Source organism: Megalops cyprinoides, chromosome 11, assembly GCF_013368585.1.
Source record: "Megalops cyprinoides isolate fMegCyp1 chromosome 11, fMegCyp1.pri, whole genome shotgun sequence".
NCBI classification, from domain to species: Eukaryota; Metazoa; Chordata; class Actinopteri; order Elopiformes; family Megalopidae; genus Megalops; species Megalops cyprinoides.
In genome coordinates, this window is record NC_050593.1 from 25,287,239 (window position 1) to 25,303,710 (window position 16,472).

The following is a 16,472-nucleotide window of genomic DNA, read 5'->3' on the forward strand; positions in this document are numbered from 1 at the left end:
CCTCCCCCCCATCCTAAAGTGAAAATGGGAGTGAGAAGACAGTTTCCCGGAAGGGACTGTGATTGCCCAATTTACTAATGGCTCTCTCTAAAAAAACACTTGATTCTTCGCTGTTGTTTACAAACAAGGACCAATTCCAGGAGATAAGACCGAATTTTTTTTTTAAAAAAGATGTGCTGTCATTGTATGATAACAGCGGTTTGGGTTTTAGTGTGGTTTCAGTGATAAATGGCAGAGACGAACGTGGTGTAATGCAGAGAAAAAAAAAACTCTTAAAAAAATGGCTGACAGAAGATCAGGAGTGATAAGCACAAGCTGTATTCCCTCTCTACACTTGATCCTAAAGTCACAAGAGCTAGAATAAACAGTGCACACATGAAAGATTAATGGGAACAGGATAATGATCACCAAGCTGCTTCTTCAGCTCTAAAGCGTGGACAGGGAACAGAAACAGAGATGGACCCATGCTGCACTGCTCCCTTCTCCATTTCAAAACAGAAACTGCAGTGAAACTGGACAGCATACTGCAAACCATCATCCTACACTGCAGCTGGAAGTAATATAAGCCCACTTTACACTTACAAGTTAGGACTGTGTTCATAACTGAAGCATTTTTTTCTAGAAATACATCATAGTAACAAGTACCAAGTATTTCAAAATGAAGCCCAGAGAAATTTTTTAGTTAGACTAAGAACAGAAGCTCTTAATAGTTGTACATACTTGATACATCCAACATTGTTTTTTGTCATTGGTGAGGTTCCTTTTAAGGACATAGTTATTACTCTGCTAGGAGTTTTCTGTATACAGACTCACTAATCAAAACAAACAAGTCATTCATATCAAGCAGATTAAAATACATTAGGCTTATTATAATATAGGATGCAAAAAACACATAAATATCTGACCTAAATACAGCTCTGACTCATTTGTCAAGAATACTTGGCTGTCAAGCTCTTGTCCTCAATTAATGTAATTGCTCCTCATTCAGAAACTTCAGCCCAGATTCAATCAACAATTACTTTGACTTACTTATAAATAAGTGTTATGTTTTTATCAAAAAACACATTTTAATTGATTTGGTGATCGCTGAACTCATCAAACACCAAACTGTTGATGAAGAATAAGATAGGCTTGTATTTTATAGTGTATCAAAGTTAAGGGCAAATGTTGACTGGTTTTTAATGAGTGATGCAGTAAACTGTTATTAATACATGATTTTAAAATGGAAATATTCGAAGTAAGTGTGAAACAGCACTAACAAATTAATGTTAATAAAGTTTTCTTTATTATGAATTCCATATATAAAAGAGTGTATAATCTGCAATATTTCATTGTGCTACCTATCACATCCTGAAAGCTGTAAGATCATCCTCGAATAAAATGAGTTCTTCCAGGATGTGAACTTCTTGTCAGGATATGACCTCCTTGCGTCAGATGTGAGGCCTGTTCCCAATATGGCTTTTGTAAATCCATTTCAGAATCACTCACTCATTGTAAAAAGACTCCCAATTCCCTCTATTTAAAAAAAAAAACCTCTAAATTTGACAGCTTTTTGAACAGCTACTTGACGCTTACAGTACAAATGCCAATATTCTGGGACATTTAGAGATGTGACTCAGGCACTATTTTTGGAGAAGTGCGGTTATTTATTTTTAGGCCTTTTGAAAGTGGCAGTGCTCCAAAGAGATCAAAGTCATTGTAACAGATTAAGAGAGGCAAAATGAATTTAATTTTTTTTCTCCACAGATCTGGCTAATTCTAGTTCAGCTGAGGGCTGTTTTTGTACAGCGACTTTGGATCTAACTCTATTCTTTGCTTGATGCTTTTTTTTTTTTAGGGAAACACAGTTTTGTGTCACACTTGAGCTGCACAAAGATAAAATGAGAAACAGGCCCAGGGAGGCCAAAAACGAAGAAGGAGCCGACGATGAGGACCTACTCCCGCTGTTGTTGTTATCATTATCGAAACCAGAGCTCGTCTCCTGACAGTAAGAATGGACATAAAACCAAACAGAACACTAATGAAAACAACAGTCGTGCATTTGTGGAAATGAGTCATTCTAGATCTCTGTTGTTGGGCAAAGAGTCTCCTTTACTCATTTAACTTTATTTCAAATTCTTTTCTGGCTTGTAATATAAACAAACAAGCCAACAAAAATCAATAGGCAGCCTTCCCACCCTGCACTTTTCTTGTGTCATATGGCTGAGGTATGGTTGGGCTTGGCTTGGCTACAACATGGATACAGGACCTGCAGGGATGAAATGATCGTAAATGTAATGAACTCCCCAATTAAAGTGATGGAGACACCATGCTGATGGAGCTGATATCTTTGGAAGGAACATTAAACTGAGTTCCTGACCCAATGTGGTACAGGTCCCGCTGCATTTATAAAAAGTAGATGGGTGTTTCCTATGTACTTCCTGCCAGTAGTTTTCCCATGCATACTCATAAAGACGAGTTATGCCCAAGTGACCAGCCATAAGGCACAGCATTGTGACAGTTGTACCTCGTTGACTGAGCTTCACACAGTTTCAGTTGTACACTTCACTGAGATAAGTATGCATGTACAAACATTAACTGCAGGAAAGAGCATTGCTTATTAGCCACTTAGCCCTTGCATGGACATAAATGCCCAATGCATGCCCCCACACCAGCTACCTTTGATTGCTCAGCCTCTGTGCATACATTATCTCAGGTTAAAGCACAGTTATCATCAGACATGTTGTCAGACCTGACACGTGGCTGGCAAGCAAGGGTAATGTTTTTCAGTTTGTTCAGCATTGACATTATAACCAATAGGCAGCATCCTGCTTAATGCAGTTGACCACAACTGACAAGCATGTGACTTGGACACACCTGTTATGCTCTTGAAACTAAAGACTTGAAGGTATCATTGGAGAAGTGGTTCTGTTCAACCAGAACATAATACCATGCCTGTAGCTCTGCCCAAGCAGGTAAAGTTAGAGGAGGTATCTGGTTCAAAAATCCGAATCTGTGACACCAAATCAGATGGGTGCCTGAACACAGGTTCCAAGTTACAGGCCTATCTGTGGTAATATCAAGATCAGCCTTGGGTTGATAGTTTCTGTCCCAGAAAAAGAGGAAGTGATGTCATGCTGAACATTGGGCTGTAGCGTGAGATGTTACACCCTAATGCTATTTCAGAGAAAACGAGGAACTATTTGTCTGAAGGAGTAGTATACAGAGCTTTGAAGAAGGTCTGAACTCTGAACTGAACTAACTTAAAGACCCTTGTCCTTTACTTCATGGGTTTGGCACCAGATACATGTGGCCAGACTGTAATTCATACTCTCTTTATTAAAATTTCATTGCCTGCAAGACCTACTAAGACATCTTGCACAACCTCTGCTGTCTTGGGAAAAGAACAAAGTGTCATTTCCCTGAGTAAAAGAAAATCTTATAACTGTTTATCTAGTTAGTGTTGAAATATGCAAATGGTCATTGCAGCCATAAATAAAGCCACATAGAACCTTTTTCAGTACAAAGTTTATTGTCCTTTCCTTCCAGTCATTGGTTAGATCTGTTAATGTTTGAACAAGGTGTTTGAGCTGACAGCAAAAAATTTCCTGTAGTAGTAGAATGGTGGTTTGTTCAACACCATGTTTTTTCTGTAATCCTTGAGTTATGCAGTTGGTTTGTTTCCGAGGAACAATAGTACCATATTGGTGGTGACCCTTCCTTTCAAAAAAAACTAATTTTAATTATTGATGTACCACCAAATAGGTGACAGACATGATCACTCAATCAAAAGAAAACATTCTGCTCACTACCGCCCCCTGCTGGAGGTCTGTTGACCAGTGGTGTGGCTAGGAACAGACCATAGGCCTTGCTCCATAGCGAGCCATGGTGACTCAGTGGTGTCATTTATCTTCCTCAGCGCGCTTGGTCTCCTCCGGTAATGATCTGAGCTTGCTGTGTTGAACCTGTCCCAATTCTTACTTCACTTTAAAGGAACAATCTGTCTCAGGCAGACAGAAAGAAAAAAACTGTGGAAAAACTGAAGTTTGTTTGGATGTTCTTGTAAATCGATGTTCTGCAGACGTTTGGTCCAAGACCTTTTCTTTATTAAGCCAAACACATGCTGTGGGAAGCTTTGTGGACTATTATAGAACTTGGCTGATTACTGTATTAGTACCTCATGTTATAAATACTGTGAAACAGCAATTTTTTACATGCTAAAACCAGTCATGGATGTCTTTTTCATCTCCTGGCTCTTTCATATTTCAAATGTTGAATATGCTGCATGTGTTGAACAATGTATAAATAGTATACATTTTCATATATATAACCTGATGCAGATATTGCACAACATTATATATTTAACATTTATTCTCACATTTTATATTTTTTGAAACAAAAACCCATCCCCCATAAAACTGCTAAACAGAAGCTTTCAGGTCATTATCACTTGAACATAATTTACAGAGAAGTGATTAGGAAAGGTACAAGAAGATGTCTGGGCTAAATCCAACCTGTCCTATGAGAGCAACATTTCATATAGTGTTACAGCTCTCCAAACGCTGTCCACACTGCCAAACCTTTAAAGGGAAACAATAATGGCAAGCAAATGCTCTGTTCAGTCAAGATTAATGGATAAAACAAACATTTGAATGACACGCAGTAACATTTCACATCACGGTTTGTTAATGTAGTAACAGTCATAACTAGTAACAAGTGGGCTGATTTTTAAGGTGCCTTACCAAAATCCCAGCTCTAAGTTGCGAGGGGCATTTGTGGGATTCCACCTTAACAAACTCACAGTCAGACTCAGGACCATAACTACTTTCATGGCAGCAAATTACACTCTGGCTCTGGACTGAGATACAAAACATCTGGGAGCTTTGCGTCCACGGAGTGGCCTTATAAACAGAGCTAGCGGTGCAGCGGAGAGGCCAGTCACTGGGTTCAGACGCGACCCTCCAGGATGATCTGCGCGCTCCTGCTGCTGCGGGCTTTTCCCCTTCTGGCCATTGTGTCAGGTCAGCCCAACTACATCCCCGACGAGCCCTGGGTCAACAGCTTCCGACAGGGCTTCAACTTCCAGTGCCCCCACGGAGAGGCGCTGGTGGCGATCCGGAGCTTCTTCAGCGTCAAGGAGGGCTCCGACCGGCTGTGGACCTTCGAGTGCCAGCCGACGCCCGCTGGCCTCGGGGAGCCCACCGAGTGCTGGTGGGATGACATCAACCGGGCTGGGATGGAATGGTAGGGGCGCCAGGTCCTTGTCCTCTCCGTGAATATGACAAGCTTTGCTGGGTGCAGTGCAGTCTGGGTACATTCAATGCCAGACAGGGATGCAAACACATTCGGGTGATTTTAAGGGTGCTTCAGACAAGGGGTTGACTGGGGACACTGTCCTGGCACAAGTGGCATTCCTAATGTTGTTATGTTAGCTGCTGTTTTTTTGGCTGGTTGTGCAAGCAGCTGGTGGTTATAGCAAGCAGAGGTTACAGTGAGGTGCTACAGCTAATAGTCATGGATGAAGCTGTCTGCTTAAGCCCACTGCATTTAAGTTGTAACGCATGCATTTGGGGTTTTGGCCTGGCATACAAAATTGTGAGACCAGACTGTTTGAATGTAAAATATTGCTCAATTTGAATTTAATAACCCCAGTTTTCCGACATAATCGATCTTATATCAACAGTTCTCCTACAAATTTTAAACAGCGGAGCGGAAATGCTAATAAAAAGGATATTACAGCTTAATGACCCAAATTTTAATATTGGATATTTAGAAAAGAATAATATCATTCATGAGTTTGGAACATTTTTATAGTGACAGCTCCAAAGAAAATAACAGTTTTGGAGACTCGTTTTTGGTTGTTAATTACAAATGAGTTGTGAATTACATTGACCAAGAGTGTGGAGACAATGTCTTAAAATAAATGCGTCACATACTGTGACAGCTTGTACTGTTCTTCCATAACCATGATTAGTTGGTGCCAGGTTTCGGCTGTGGTAAAAAGTACAGGAATTTGCAGTTGTAATGTAAATGAATCAATGCTGTTTAAACATGTTTTATGCAGTGAAAATGGGGTCATTTTTACCAAGTACTAAACTGGACCTGAAGACTCTCCCTCCAGTTCTGCCTACTACTACTCTCACAACTACCCCTATCACTAACACATCTCTCAGAGTTATGCAGTAACATATTATTTCTGAGCATGTTCTCATATTCTCATGTTAGTAAATGCTGAACATTATACATACACTTGTTGAATATTAGTGTTGCATCCTTTTTAGAGCTTTAGCATCCTTTTTATCTATCATCTTTTTAATAATTATTATTATTATTTCATTACTACTACAAAATAACACTAAACTATTTAATGAAATGAACATCATTATATTTTTTGTGAGTTCAAACTCAGGAATCATTCCTGCATTAAAAGATAAAACCAATTTCCCCATGTAATTGTGTTCTTATATTTTATTTATATTATTACTGCAAATTCTGAAGTTTTTCAGTATTTTGCTTCTCCTGGCCTTACAGATATTAATTTAGACTTTGAGATTTTGTGATTTATTTAAAGTACATGGATAGGGTATATCGAAAATTCTCCCTAAAAATCTGATATCAAAGCATAAACTCTGATACAGCAATTTCTTCTGAAAAATGTGTGCATCCAACTGTAATTTAACACAAGTCTGTTGACAAGGGACATTAGGGTTACAGTCAGAAATAGTGCTTACAGTAAAAGTCAGCAGCAATGGCTAGGGTAGCCATTTGGAGTAGTGATTAGAGAGATGGCCTAGACTGAGAGATAACAGTCTGGTGTCGTGGTTAGAGAGACAATCTAGAGTGGTAGTCAGAGTAATAGTCTGGGGTAATGGTTAGAGAGACAGTCAAGATTAGTAGTTAAAAAGTCTGGAGCATGAAGGAGCACAGATCTCTGACTCTAAGTATTGTGGGTTGGAGTCACGGGTGGGTCTCTGCTGGTGTTTGCTTGAGCAAGGCTCTCTACCTTTTCCAATAAAAACCAAGCTCTGCAAATGTAAATTTAAAATGCAAGCTGTGATGGACAATGGATAAAATAAGTAATGCAGACCTCTCTGACATTCTGTTTAAATATGGAGGTTAAACTGTGGCGGTAGAAATACTTGTGCATTGATATTCATTTATCAGTCGACAGTACACACTACAAACCAAAATGACAGGTTTGACGAAGTAGAGCAGAATCTATCCTGTCACATATTTTAGCCTCTGAACCTGTTTAGACTGTCTGAACCTTTCTGTGGCCTTGGTAGACTGGGGACAGGATGTTTTAAACAAAGTTTTTACATGTTTCTGTAAAGTGGGCCCAAGGACAACAGTAATATTAGATTTTGTTACCGTTGGCAGTGAAAATACCTCTTTTTATGGTTTAGAGGACAAATTTGAATTGAACAGAGAAGTGGAATGCACAGGCAAACCTCAGGCTTCAACCCAAACTGTCAACACTATTTAGAATAACTGGAGCTTCAAAATCAGCCAGAAAATCCAATCTAACTAATCCTTCTTAAAGGTTGATCTATCTGTCTGTCTGTCTGTCTGTCTGTCTGTCTGTCTATCTATCTATAGGCTATCTATCTATCTATGAACCTTAATTATATATTAATATATAAATGTATTGACAGAAGGGTGGGGGTGCTTCTCTGAGTTAGGGTCAGTTATCACAGTCCTATCCTTTCACAATAGAGTACGCATTTCTGCTTCTCTAGTCTTCTGACTACATCTGGATTTTCTGTTTATTACAGGAAATGCCAAAATCAAGCAAAACTGTTGCCAACACTAAACACTAAAGAACAACAAAACCAGCCTTCTTTTCCCTTTTGGTTGCTTGATCTAGGCTCTCTTGATTAGGAGGGCAGATCTTCGCAGCAACCTTTTTTGGACTTGGCATTTTTACAACCTGTTCTCTAAATTGAGGTTGTAGTTACCCTGCAGCTGGCAATTTGAACATCCCAGCCCAGGTAAATTATTGACGTTAATGTTTTAACCAGCAAGGAAACCTGGGTGACTGTAATGCATCTGTGTAAAAGAACCAGTGGTCAGAGGTGTAGCCTCAGAGTGGATCCTGGTGTGAATTACAAGACAGGTAGATGGAATTATCACACCTGTCTCCCACGATCGCTATCTTGTGGCTGTGACTTTTGATCTGAAAAGCTTTCTCATTTAGTCTTGTCTTTTTTGTCAGGTAATGTAAGTTGTGCACTGCTATGTTGACAATAGCTGTCTGTTTTCTGATTTATGACACTGACATCTTAAAATACTTTTCTTTGTTTGAACTGTGTACATAGCAGTAGTTGGTGCACAAATACTGCTAAAGAAATAAAAAGATGTAATGAGATTGACTTGTTCAGCTACATCACAAAAGATCACAGATCACAGAACTCCTACAGTGTTGTAGTGAATACCATGTTTTTAAATGGTTTTGAAATATGATACATCAAAACTAATTAAAAATGCTTTGCAAATGCATTGCACATTTTAATGGAATGTCTACAACTAATTATCAGAAGATGTAGAACGATGCAGCTGATATTGAAACAATGGTTATGACTATTTTTTTAGGAATGCATCTTGTGAAGAGGATCAACACCATGTTAAATCTCAGGAATGAATTGCCTTTTGGCTGATCTGTGAGGTAGAGGAGATGATGTTTTTCCCCTATTACAGGCCCAGGAGGCCCACCTATCTCAGTACACGATATGACGCTTGACTTGTTTAGGATCCAAAGCTGAAATTAATAATACATCAGTCATCTTACTGACATGAAGAAATCAACGTGGTGAGGAAATGAGAAACTGAACTCTGCTCAGACGTGGAGAGCTGGCTGTGAATTCTGATCCATTCCCTTCAAATATTGAATTGCACAGTTTTCCATTTTAATAGGATAGGAAAGATATAGTATGGGGCTCTTCAACTAAATTGTTCAAAACCAAACTCTGTATTGCCTTTTAAAATGACAATGAATACATTTTATCTTTTTAGTATACAGTGATAATGAGAATGAGTTTGACTTCCAAAGAGCACAACCCCCATTAAGCCCTCTCCCTAGGGTGTCCATGGCTGCTCTTTGAAAAATCATTATTTTTGTACATTCCAATTATAATTCAGTTAAGGTAGGTAATCAGAGCTTGAAATCAATTTGAGGTTTTTAGGGAAAAGTAAGTATTGGACAATAGTATTGGAAAAAAAAACCCAATGAATGTCCAAAGCACACCCGACAATTGGCTTTACAAGACATACTTATAAGTGCTTATACATCCAACCAAACAATTTCTCTGGGTTTATTTTCATCCCGAGATGTGTTTTAATCACGTCTCCTTGGAGCAGCTTTGACTCCTCAGAGGATGACATGTTATTGTTTTCACACACTGTAATGCTCATATATCAGAGAGTGTGTACCCTATTCAAACAGACCTGACACCACAGTACATCTCATAATATCAACACAGTCCTTCAAACTGTGTATGACATCATACTTGCTTATGACTTGTTTTAGACTGAAAGGGATTGTGTTGAACCTCTTCACACAGGTAGTCATCATGGCCTACTCCATCATGGCACACCCATATGACATTTTTTTTTTTTGTCGTCCATGTTCACATTTTCCGGACACCCAAAATATTCACCGAGCAAAGCTCATTAGCCTAACCATACAGCATCAACACCATAACATTAAATCGAATTAATTGTTTCTTAATTAAGCAGATGCCATGCTAATTTCTCCGTGGGGACTTACACCATTTAGATTTTACATATTCATTTGTGCAGCTGCATATACACTAAGCCTATCCATGCAAAGGATCATTTTCAAGGGCTTCAAAAATGCAGTCTCCTCTCTAGTCTCCTAAACACTACACCACAACACCAAGTCTTGCGTCAGTTCACTTCTATCAAAAGGACAACCCCCACATGTATTGCGTATGTAATGTATTGTACATAATATACTGACAAGGGCTCTGCCTAGCTTTGAGATTTACAGCAACACAGTCTTGGGATTGATGTGTACAATGTACGCAAGCAATGTAAAGGTCAGTAGTACACATAACACTGGCCCTATGTGGCACACAAGCAAGGTTGTTGTTTTCCTATTGCATTAACAAAACCATTCGTAAACTAAATTGGCACAAACAAATTCATGCTTATTTGGCACGCAAAGGGCGGCTACTGCTGCAAGTTGAGAGAGGACATAGCTATTAGACTATTAATGTGATACAGAGTGTTCTGGGAGTCAATTTACACTCTATTTCCATTACCAGTTGATATCCATTTCTCCACTTGCGGTCTTTTTTGAGGCATCATTGCATGACAAATAATTGACCATAAACAAACAATATGACCATACAGTAGTCTTTCTTATCATGATACATGGCACGAGTTCTCTCCAACAACCATTGTAATAAAATTGATGGGGTTTGGTGCAATGAACCAGCTGGCTGATTGTTCAGAGACAACATGCAATTGCAGAGTAAAATGTAGGATCTCGGAGGTAAAAAACACCAGTACCAGGGCTTGTTTGATGTGAACTATTTAGGTCAGCAAGGACATCAGTTTCTTAAGTGCTTATAAGTATGCCTTGAGACAAGAAATCAGTAAAGTAAATATGTGTAAATTTTGTCATGCTCCATATTACAATAGGACGGGTTATCAATTTGCCCCTACTATTTCTTTAACTTTACAAAGGGCAGCCATCGAAAGTAAAAACACAACAGGCATACAGATCCTTACAAGGTGCTTATTAGCCTCCTACCGAATATCTGGCACAGGCCAGAGAACACTGAGCTGCATTATATCCCACAACAAAACACTTAATTTTTCCTTCCACAGGGCCTCTCCCCCACTGCCTGGGCTGTGGACTTCACTAATGCTAATACTGCTAATAATTTATAATTTCCCAGATATGAATCCACATAGAAAAAAAAAACTAGTGGCCAGCTCAATAAATCATGAAGGAATAAGCTTCTTTGTAGTTCTCCAAAGCCCTTTGTTCTCATCTGAAGGGAGCATTACCTCAGTGAAGTGGAAGCTTAATTGCAATCACATGCTGCGCAGTAATCAAAGGGAAATGAGGGATTTGCTATAGCGAGAGTGGGCCGAGACACCCAAGTCTGGAGGGCAGGTTATTCCTGTCTGTTCTTGCAAATGCGATGGTCACTTTCTCTGTCTTTTTCCACTGTTATTAATATGGCCTTATTTGTAGACAGTTGGTTTGTGCCGTTCCCAGAAAACTTTGAGAGAGTGGGAGACATTATTCCTGTTTTTGCAATGAGGCTGACTCATGCTTCTTCGGAACCGATGTGTTTGTGCAAGCATTATGGATCTCAGGGGACATCTGGTGGACCCTTGGTCCAGGCTTCTTCTCTCCCCCTCTCTCCGTCTCCCTCTGTGTTCTGGAAGTGAAGTCGTCCATCTTGGCTGACTCTTGTCTGTTCAGTGAAAGGCTGCGGTTTTCCTGCCAGAGTCTGTGTTTACCTTGGCCATCCAAGGCAACAAGTATCAGTTCTCTTTCCCATGCTTATAGATGTGTTTTCATGTTTCACCCTGGTTCTGTAACCGTTACTTTTTGAAACTATGGTTAGCTCTTTATTTCAGCAGCCATATACTGTAATAACTATTTAGAATAGTTTCCTTTTATGTGCATATAAAAGGTATCTAGTCTCCACACGTACCATTTGGAATGAGTGCCTAACATCATTTATCATTTCAAAAAGAAAAAAAAAGAATTTTAGAATTATAAGAATACAGATTTACCACAGGGAAATTTAATGCTGTAATTTATGACAATATAATGTTGTATATTATGATGTGTGAGTGAGACTGACAAGAGACAGAACAGTGAGTAATGTGTGAGTGACACTGACTGAAAGACAGAATGCAGTGTGTAATGTATATGTGTGTGAGACAGTGCTGGCTGGACAGAGTTCAGTGTGAAATATGCGTGTCAGTAATTGAGAGACATGTGTAATGTGTGTGACAGTGTGTAATGCTATGGGATGCATGACCCTATGACACCCCAGTGCTGTGCAGAAATGTACCTAGGTAGCTATCTGGTAAGTAAATAGTCATTGACATTGATTGATGTAGTTGGTAAGATAACAAATGCTTAAACTAACATGCTAAGTGCCTAAGTGTTCTAGGTAGCTAGCGGCAAATCGTTCCACATGGGCTTGCATATTGAGAATTTGCAAGAGCTGGATCATCTACAGATGTCTTTAGCGACAGTTTTATGCACAATGCATTACTAGGCTGTGGATATTCTTCAAAAAAGATAGCCCACTGAGGGACTTATCCACTGGGATAATAGAGAACGGCATGGATCCCTCTCTCCCAGGTGCAAATCAGCCACAATCAGCTCGTCTCTGCACTTTTACGCGGCACCAAGCCGTTTCCCACTCCCCACTTATTACATCACCGCTTTTGCCTTTCGTTTTAACCTCTAAGTGTTAGTCTTTGGGTTGCACTAGAAATTAAAATACAATGTGTGCCTCATAAGGCCTAACTACTCAACATACACCTCCAGCTCACTCTGATTCCATTCCCTGTGAAAGGTCACTGTGACAGAATAAAACAACAAAAAAAGCTGAAAGACTAAGCAAGGATTACCATGTGTTGAAAGGTGTAACAAAGTATTTGGTTAGGCTGTGCCCTCAGCCTGGGCACAGAGGAAACACAATCATCTGCGAACTGTGTTTGACCTTGCCCGGGTGATTGGGGGGGGGGGTATCTGGGGGAGGCTTGGCTTTCCTTTGTGCATGTTTAAGCACGCTGAGACACATTGTGTGAAATGAAGCACTTTCAAGATAAGAAGCCTGGAAACAGGAAAACGCTTACAGAGGCGCGGTCACTATGATCATCAAAGCGCGCACTACTGCACTACTGACACCAGCATTCTCATGATCATGAAGGTCATTTTAATTTGCAGATTGGCAAAAATAAAACCCCGCTGAACTTTTCCAATGACCATAGGGAAAGGGTGGCGCTGTTCCCTAATTAGCAAACTCCCAGGTCTCTGCGGTCCCTGTTGCCATGACGAATGGCTGTTGATAGCCCCTCGGACACTGCACAGAGTTGACAAAGGCAGCTGCTGTGATGAATCATTAAAAAGTTGCACTGGCAACAACACATGCTTACATAAAGCTGCAGCAGGATCAGTCTGAGCGACGCAGTTATGGCCTCTCACCATGTGCTTGACTAATTTTGAGCCTCTTAAGCGACACTGGTATTGACTGCCGGAGTCAATCCCGCCTGATTTTAATTACCTGCTGTTAACATCCACAGCCAGCTGATCAATCACTTCACAGCCTCTCCTCCTGGAGTCTACACTGGACACGGAGGGTGCCAGACAACCGCCGGTTCACAGTGTCTGGCATGAATGGTGGTGCCGTTAGCTGAGACTGAACAAAGGAGTCGATCACTGCAATAATGTGGTTGTGAGAGGACTATGCTTTTTCAAAATACTCATGAACCTCTCAGAGGCTTCAAGGGAAGGGGTGGGAATATGACTTTTTTGACAGTTTTTTATAAGGCTGATTTTCCCTGATGGAGGTAATGGCAGGATGCTGGCCCGAGCCGTGCCACATCATGCTCCATAGCAGGGCTGTGCCTCTTCTACACCTCGCCTAGCACAGTGGAGACACGTGGGAGGTGGTCGTGTTTGTCATGCTATTTGGAAGCTTTCACACCGCTCCAGCTGAGTCTAACAGCAGCCACAGAAAAATAAATCAGGTTGGCTGGCAAGTCCGAGGGAAAATACTTCAACACGCCATTGAAACGTCACGTGTCACTACGGTAACCCCAATGCTGTTTTTTTCAGGACTTCGACATGCACCAACAACGGACTGGTGGCGGGAGTTCAGAGCCAGTACTTCAGCGCGGTCCTGGACCGGGAGTGGCAGTTCTACTGCTGTCGGTACAGTCGCAGGTGCCCCTACTCCTGCTGGTATGTGACCCTCCCCCCCCTCCACCTCTGTGAGCTAGTGGAACACACCCGCTGAGTTTATACCACAAACATGGTTGCACTCTGCTGCTCTGTGAGTGTACAGTAAACCCATTATGTGTGTGTAAATACTGTATGTGCACGAAAATCCAGACCGATGCTTGTCTCTCCCACAGGAAGACAAATGATATTCCAGAATACCATGGAGAGGAGGGGGAACTTGTCGTCCCGACTTACGGCTACTTCATCAGGGGGGCCCAGACTACCTTCAGCGGAGTGCTCAGGTCAGCATAGTCCCATGGCCCAGTGGAGATACCTTACAGCTGGTGTTGGCTAAGAGCACCATGCCCTCTGTTCAGAATGCTACGCTGTCCTTCACCTTGCTGAAGCAGGTTGAGGACAGTTTGAGCAGGACTGAAGGGAGAGAATAGAGGCAGACCTTTTTGTTTATTAAACAAGACATTTATTTTCAGATGTGATTTAGCTTCATTCTTCTGCCCCATGTAAGATCCCTGTGGTTCACACACCGCAGTTACACATAATCCTGCATCACAGACACACTCCTTTAGCTACACCCACACACATTCTTTGGATCTTCTCTCACTATAGCAAGAGAAGATCCAAAGTTCCCATTGCTGGCTGTCACAAAGAGCACCAAACATCAAATGGATATGCATAGGCTTCTGTATTTGTCATCAGTAATTCATTACCTTTGATTTCTCAATTCACACAGTGATATACTTTAATGTGTTTTTTGTTTGTTTTTTTATTGTGCTGCAGGGATCGGCAGTGGAAATACATCTTATGCAGGATGACAGAGTTTGACTGCCAGTTTGAAAACTTTTAAAGGCCTGTGGGTTATGCTTTAACAACCATTCATAATTTAGGAGAAAAAATAATGGTAATCGCTCCTTTAACCAAATCCACCTCACCAAACCTAATGATAACCCACCAATGCTACCCAACAACCAAAACTGACCCCCACTGACTGACTTCAAGAGATAACAGCAATGTTCAGACTTGATCTTGCATATCTATGACAATGGTGTGTGTGTGTATGTGTGTTTGTGTGTGCACAGAAATTTACATTTGCTTTTCTTTTATATTTAACCTGTACAATCTACCGCCTGTCGCAATATTAACATCTGCATTGTAATCCATTCTCATTGTTGATAGCCATTTTATTATTTAGTCTGATAATTCTCACTCACTGGTCAAATCTGATACTGTTTAGCACCTTAACCAATACCTTCTCTTCTTCACATTAATGAATATTGTTATACAGCAAGTTAAGACATGTCCCATCATGAAATTTATTATTTTTATGTGAAATTTAAGAAAATCTAATTTTTCAGCAGTGAAATAAAGAAGAGAAATGATGATTCAAAAAGTGTAATCTATTAATTTTCATTTCAAGTTTCATTTTAAGTTTCATTTTTATTCATTTTTTCACTGTAAACTACAGCTGCCTTTGTTTTTCAGCTGTAGTAGACTGGTAAAACGACGTGTTTGTGTTCTGAGGAGGAAGTGGTGTCTTAGTCATGACAATCAGAGGAAGCATGGATTGTAAATGATGAGAGGGAATGTTTTCTGAGGGCTAACCAGGATTTCCTGCTTCTTTGCCAGGACTTAAAAATGACTTACGCAGCCATTTCTTTCATGAAACTTCAATGCAAAGTAAGCTGCCGCTGTTGTTTCACAATTTACAGTGCCTTATCGCTACAAAGTACAATGCTTTGTGAAGACTAGCCAATTTCCCAGCAAACCACTGTTTGTGTCGCATGCATAATCATGTAATCAAAACCTGAAATGACACAGGTGGTAATTGATATGTACCTTGTACATTTTATGTTCAGAATACACTGAGAGTACACATTCCAGAAATGAGATAATTCCAAACATCAAATCCTTATTTAGGCCTTTGTCATTTGAACCCATCTGCTTCTGCAGCAAGCTCCAAGCAATCGAATAGTCTCAGCTGTGTCACTTTAAAGCCAAATCCTATCAAAAAGGACTTGAAAGGTCATTCTACACAACCCCCCGGATTATTCAAAACAACAAACAAGACAAAACTAACAAAGAAAAGCACCGTGTGCACCGTGCATAGCAATGGTGGCTATGTTACATACCACTCAATGTGATAGCAGTGGGTTTAGGTTCCAGGTGGGACACTTGTGGTATTCTTGAGCAAAGTACTTTCCCTGGAAATGTTTTGGTAATTATCTAGCTGTCTAATACATACAAATGAAAGCTATGTAAGTTGGAAAATGACTCCTGTTCAGCAAATAAATTAAATTAATAACAATGACCACAGTATAGCAAAATACCTGTGTAGTCATGATATATAACTTTCAGTGTTTTATTACAATAACTTGAATGTCTTTTAATGCATCTATCTCAGCGCAACATACTTCCAGCTAATTCCATGAGGTAATAAAAAAATCAGTAAGACAGAGATGTTTCTATACTGCACACACCCCATTTTCTGAAGGAGCTAATCTGCACACTCAAAATATTCATACATCTGTAC

The 16,472-nt window shown here is 40.2% G+C and overlaps 1 protein-coding gene across 1 annotated transcript; it reads left to right on the top strand.

Moving 5' to 3' along the window:
* Positions 1 to 4,843: 4,843 nt before the first annotated feature.
* Positions 4,844 to 15,266, top strand: dpt (dermatopontin). Its single transcript, XM_036541281.1, has 4 exons — positions 4,844 to 5,223; positions 13,820 to 13,945; positions 14,119 to 14,226; positions 14,723 to 15,266. The coding sequence occupies exons 1-4, from the start codon at positions 4,946 to 4,948 to the stop codon at positions 14,787 to 14,789; spliced, it is 579 nt and encodes a 192-aa protein (XP_036397174.1). The 5' UTR covers positions 4,844 to 4,945; the 3' UTR covers positions 14,790 to 15,266.
* Positions 15,267 to 16,472: the final 1,206 nt, after the last annotated feature.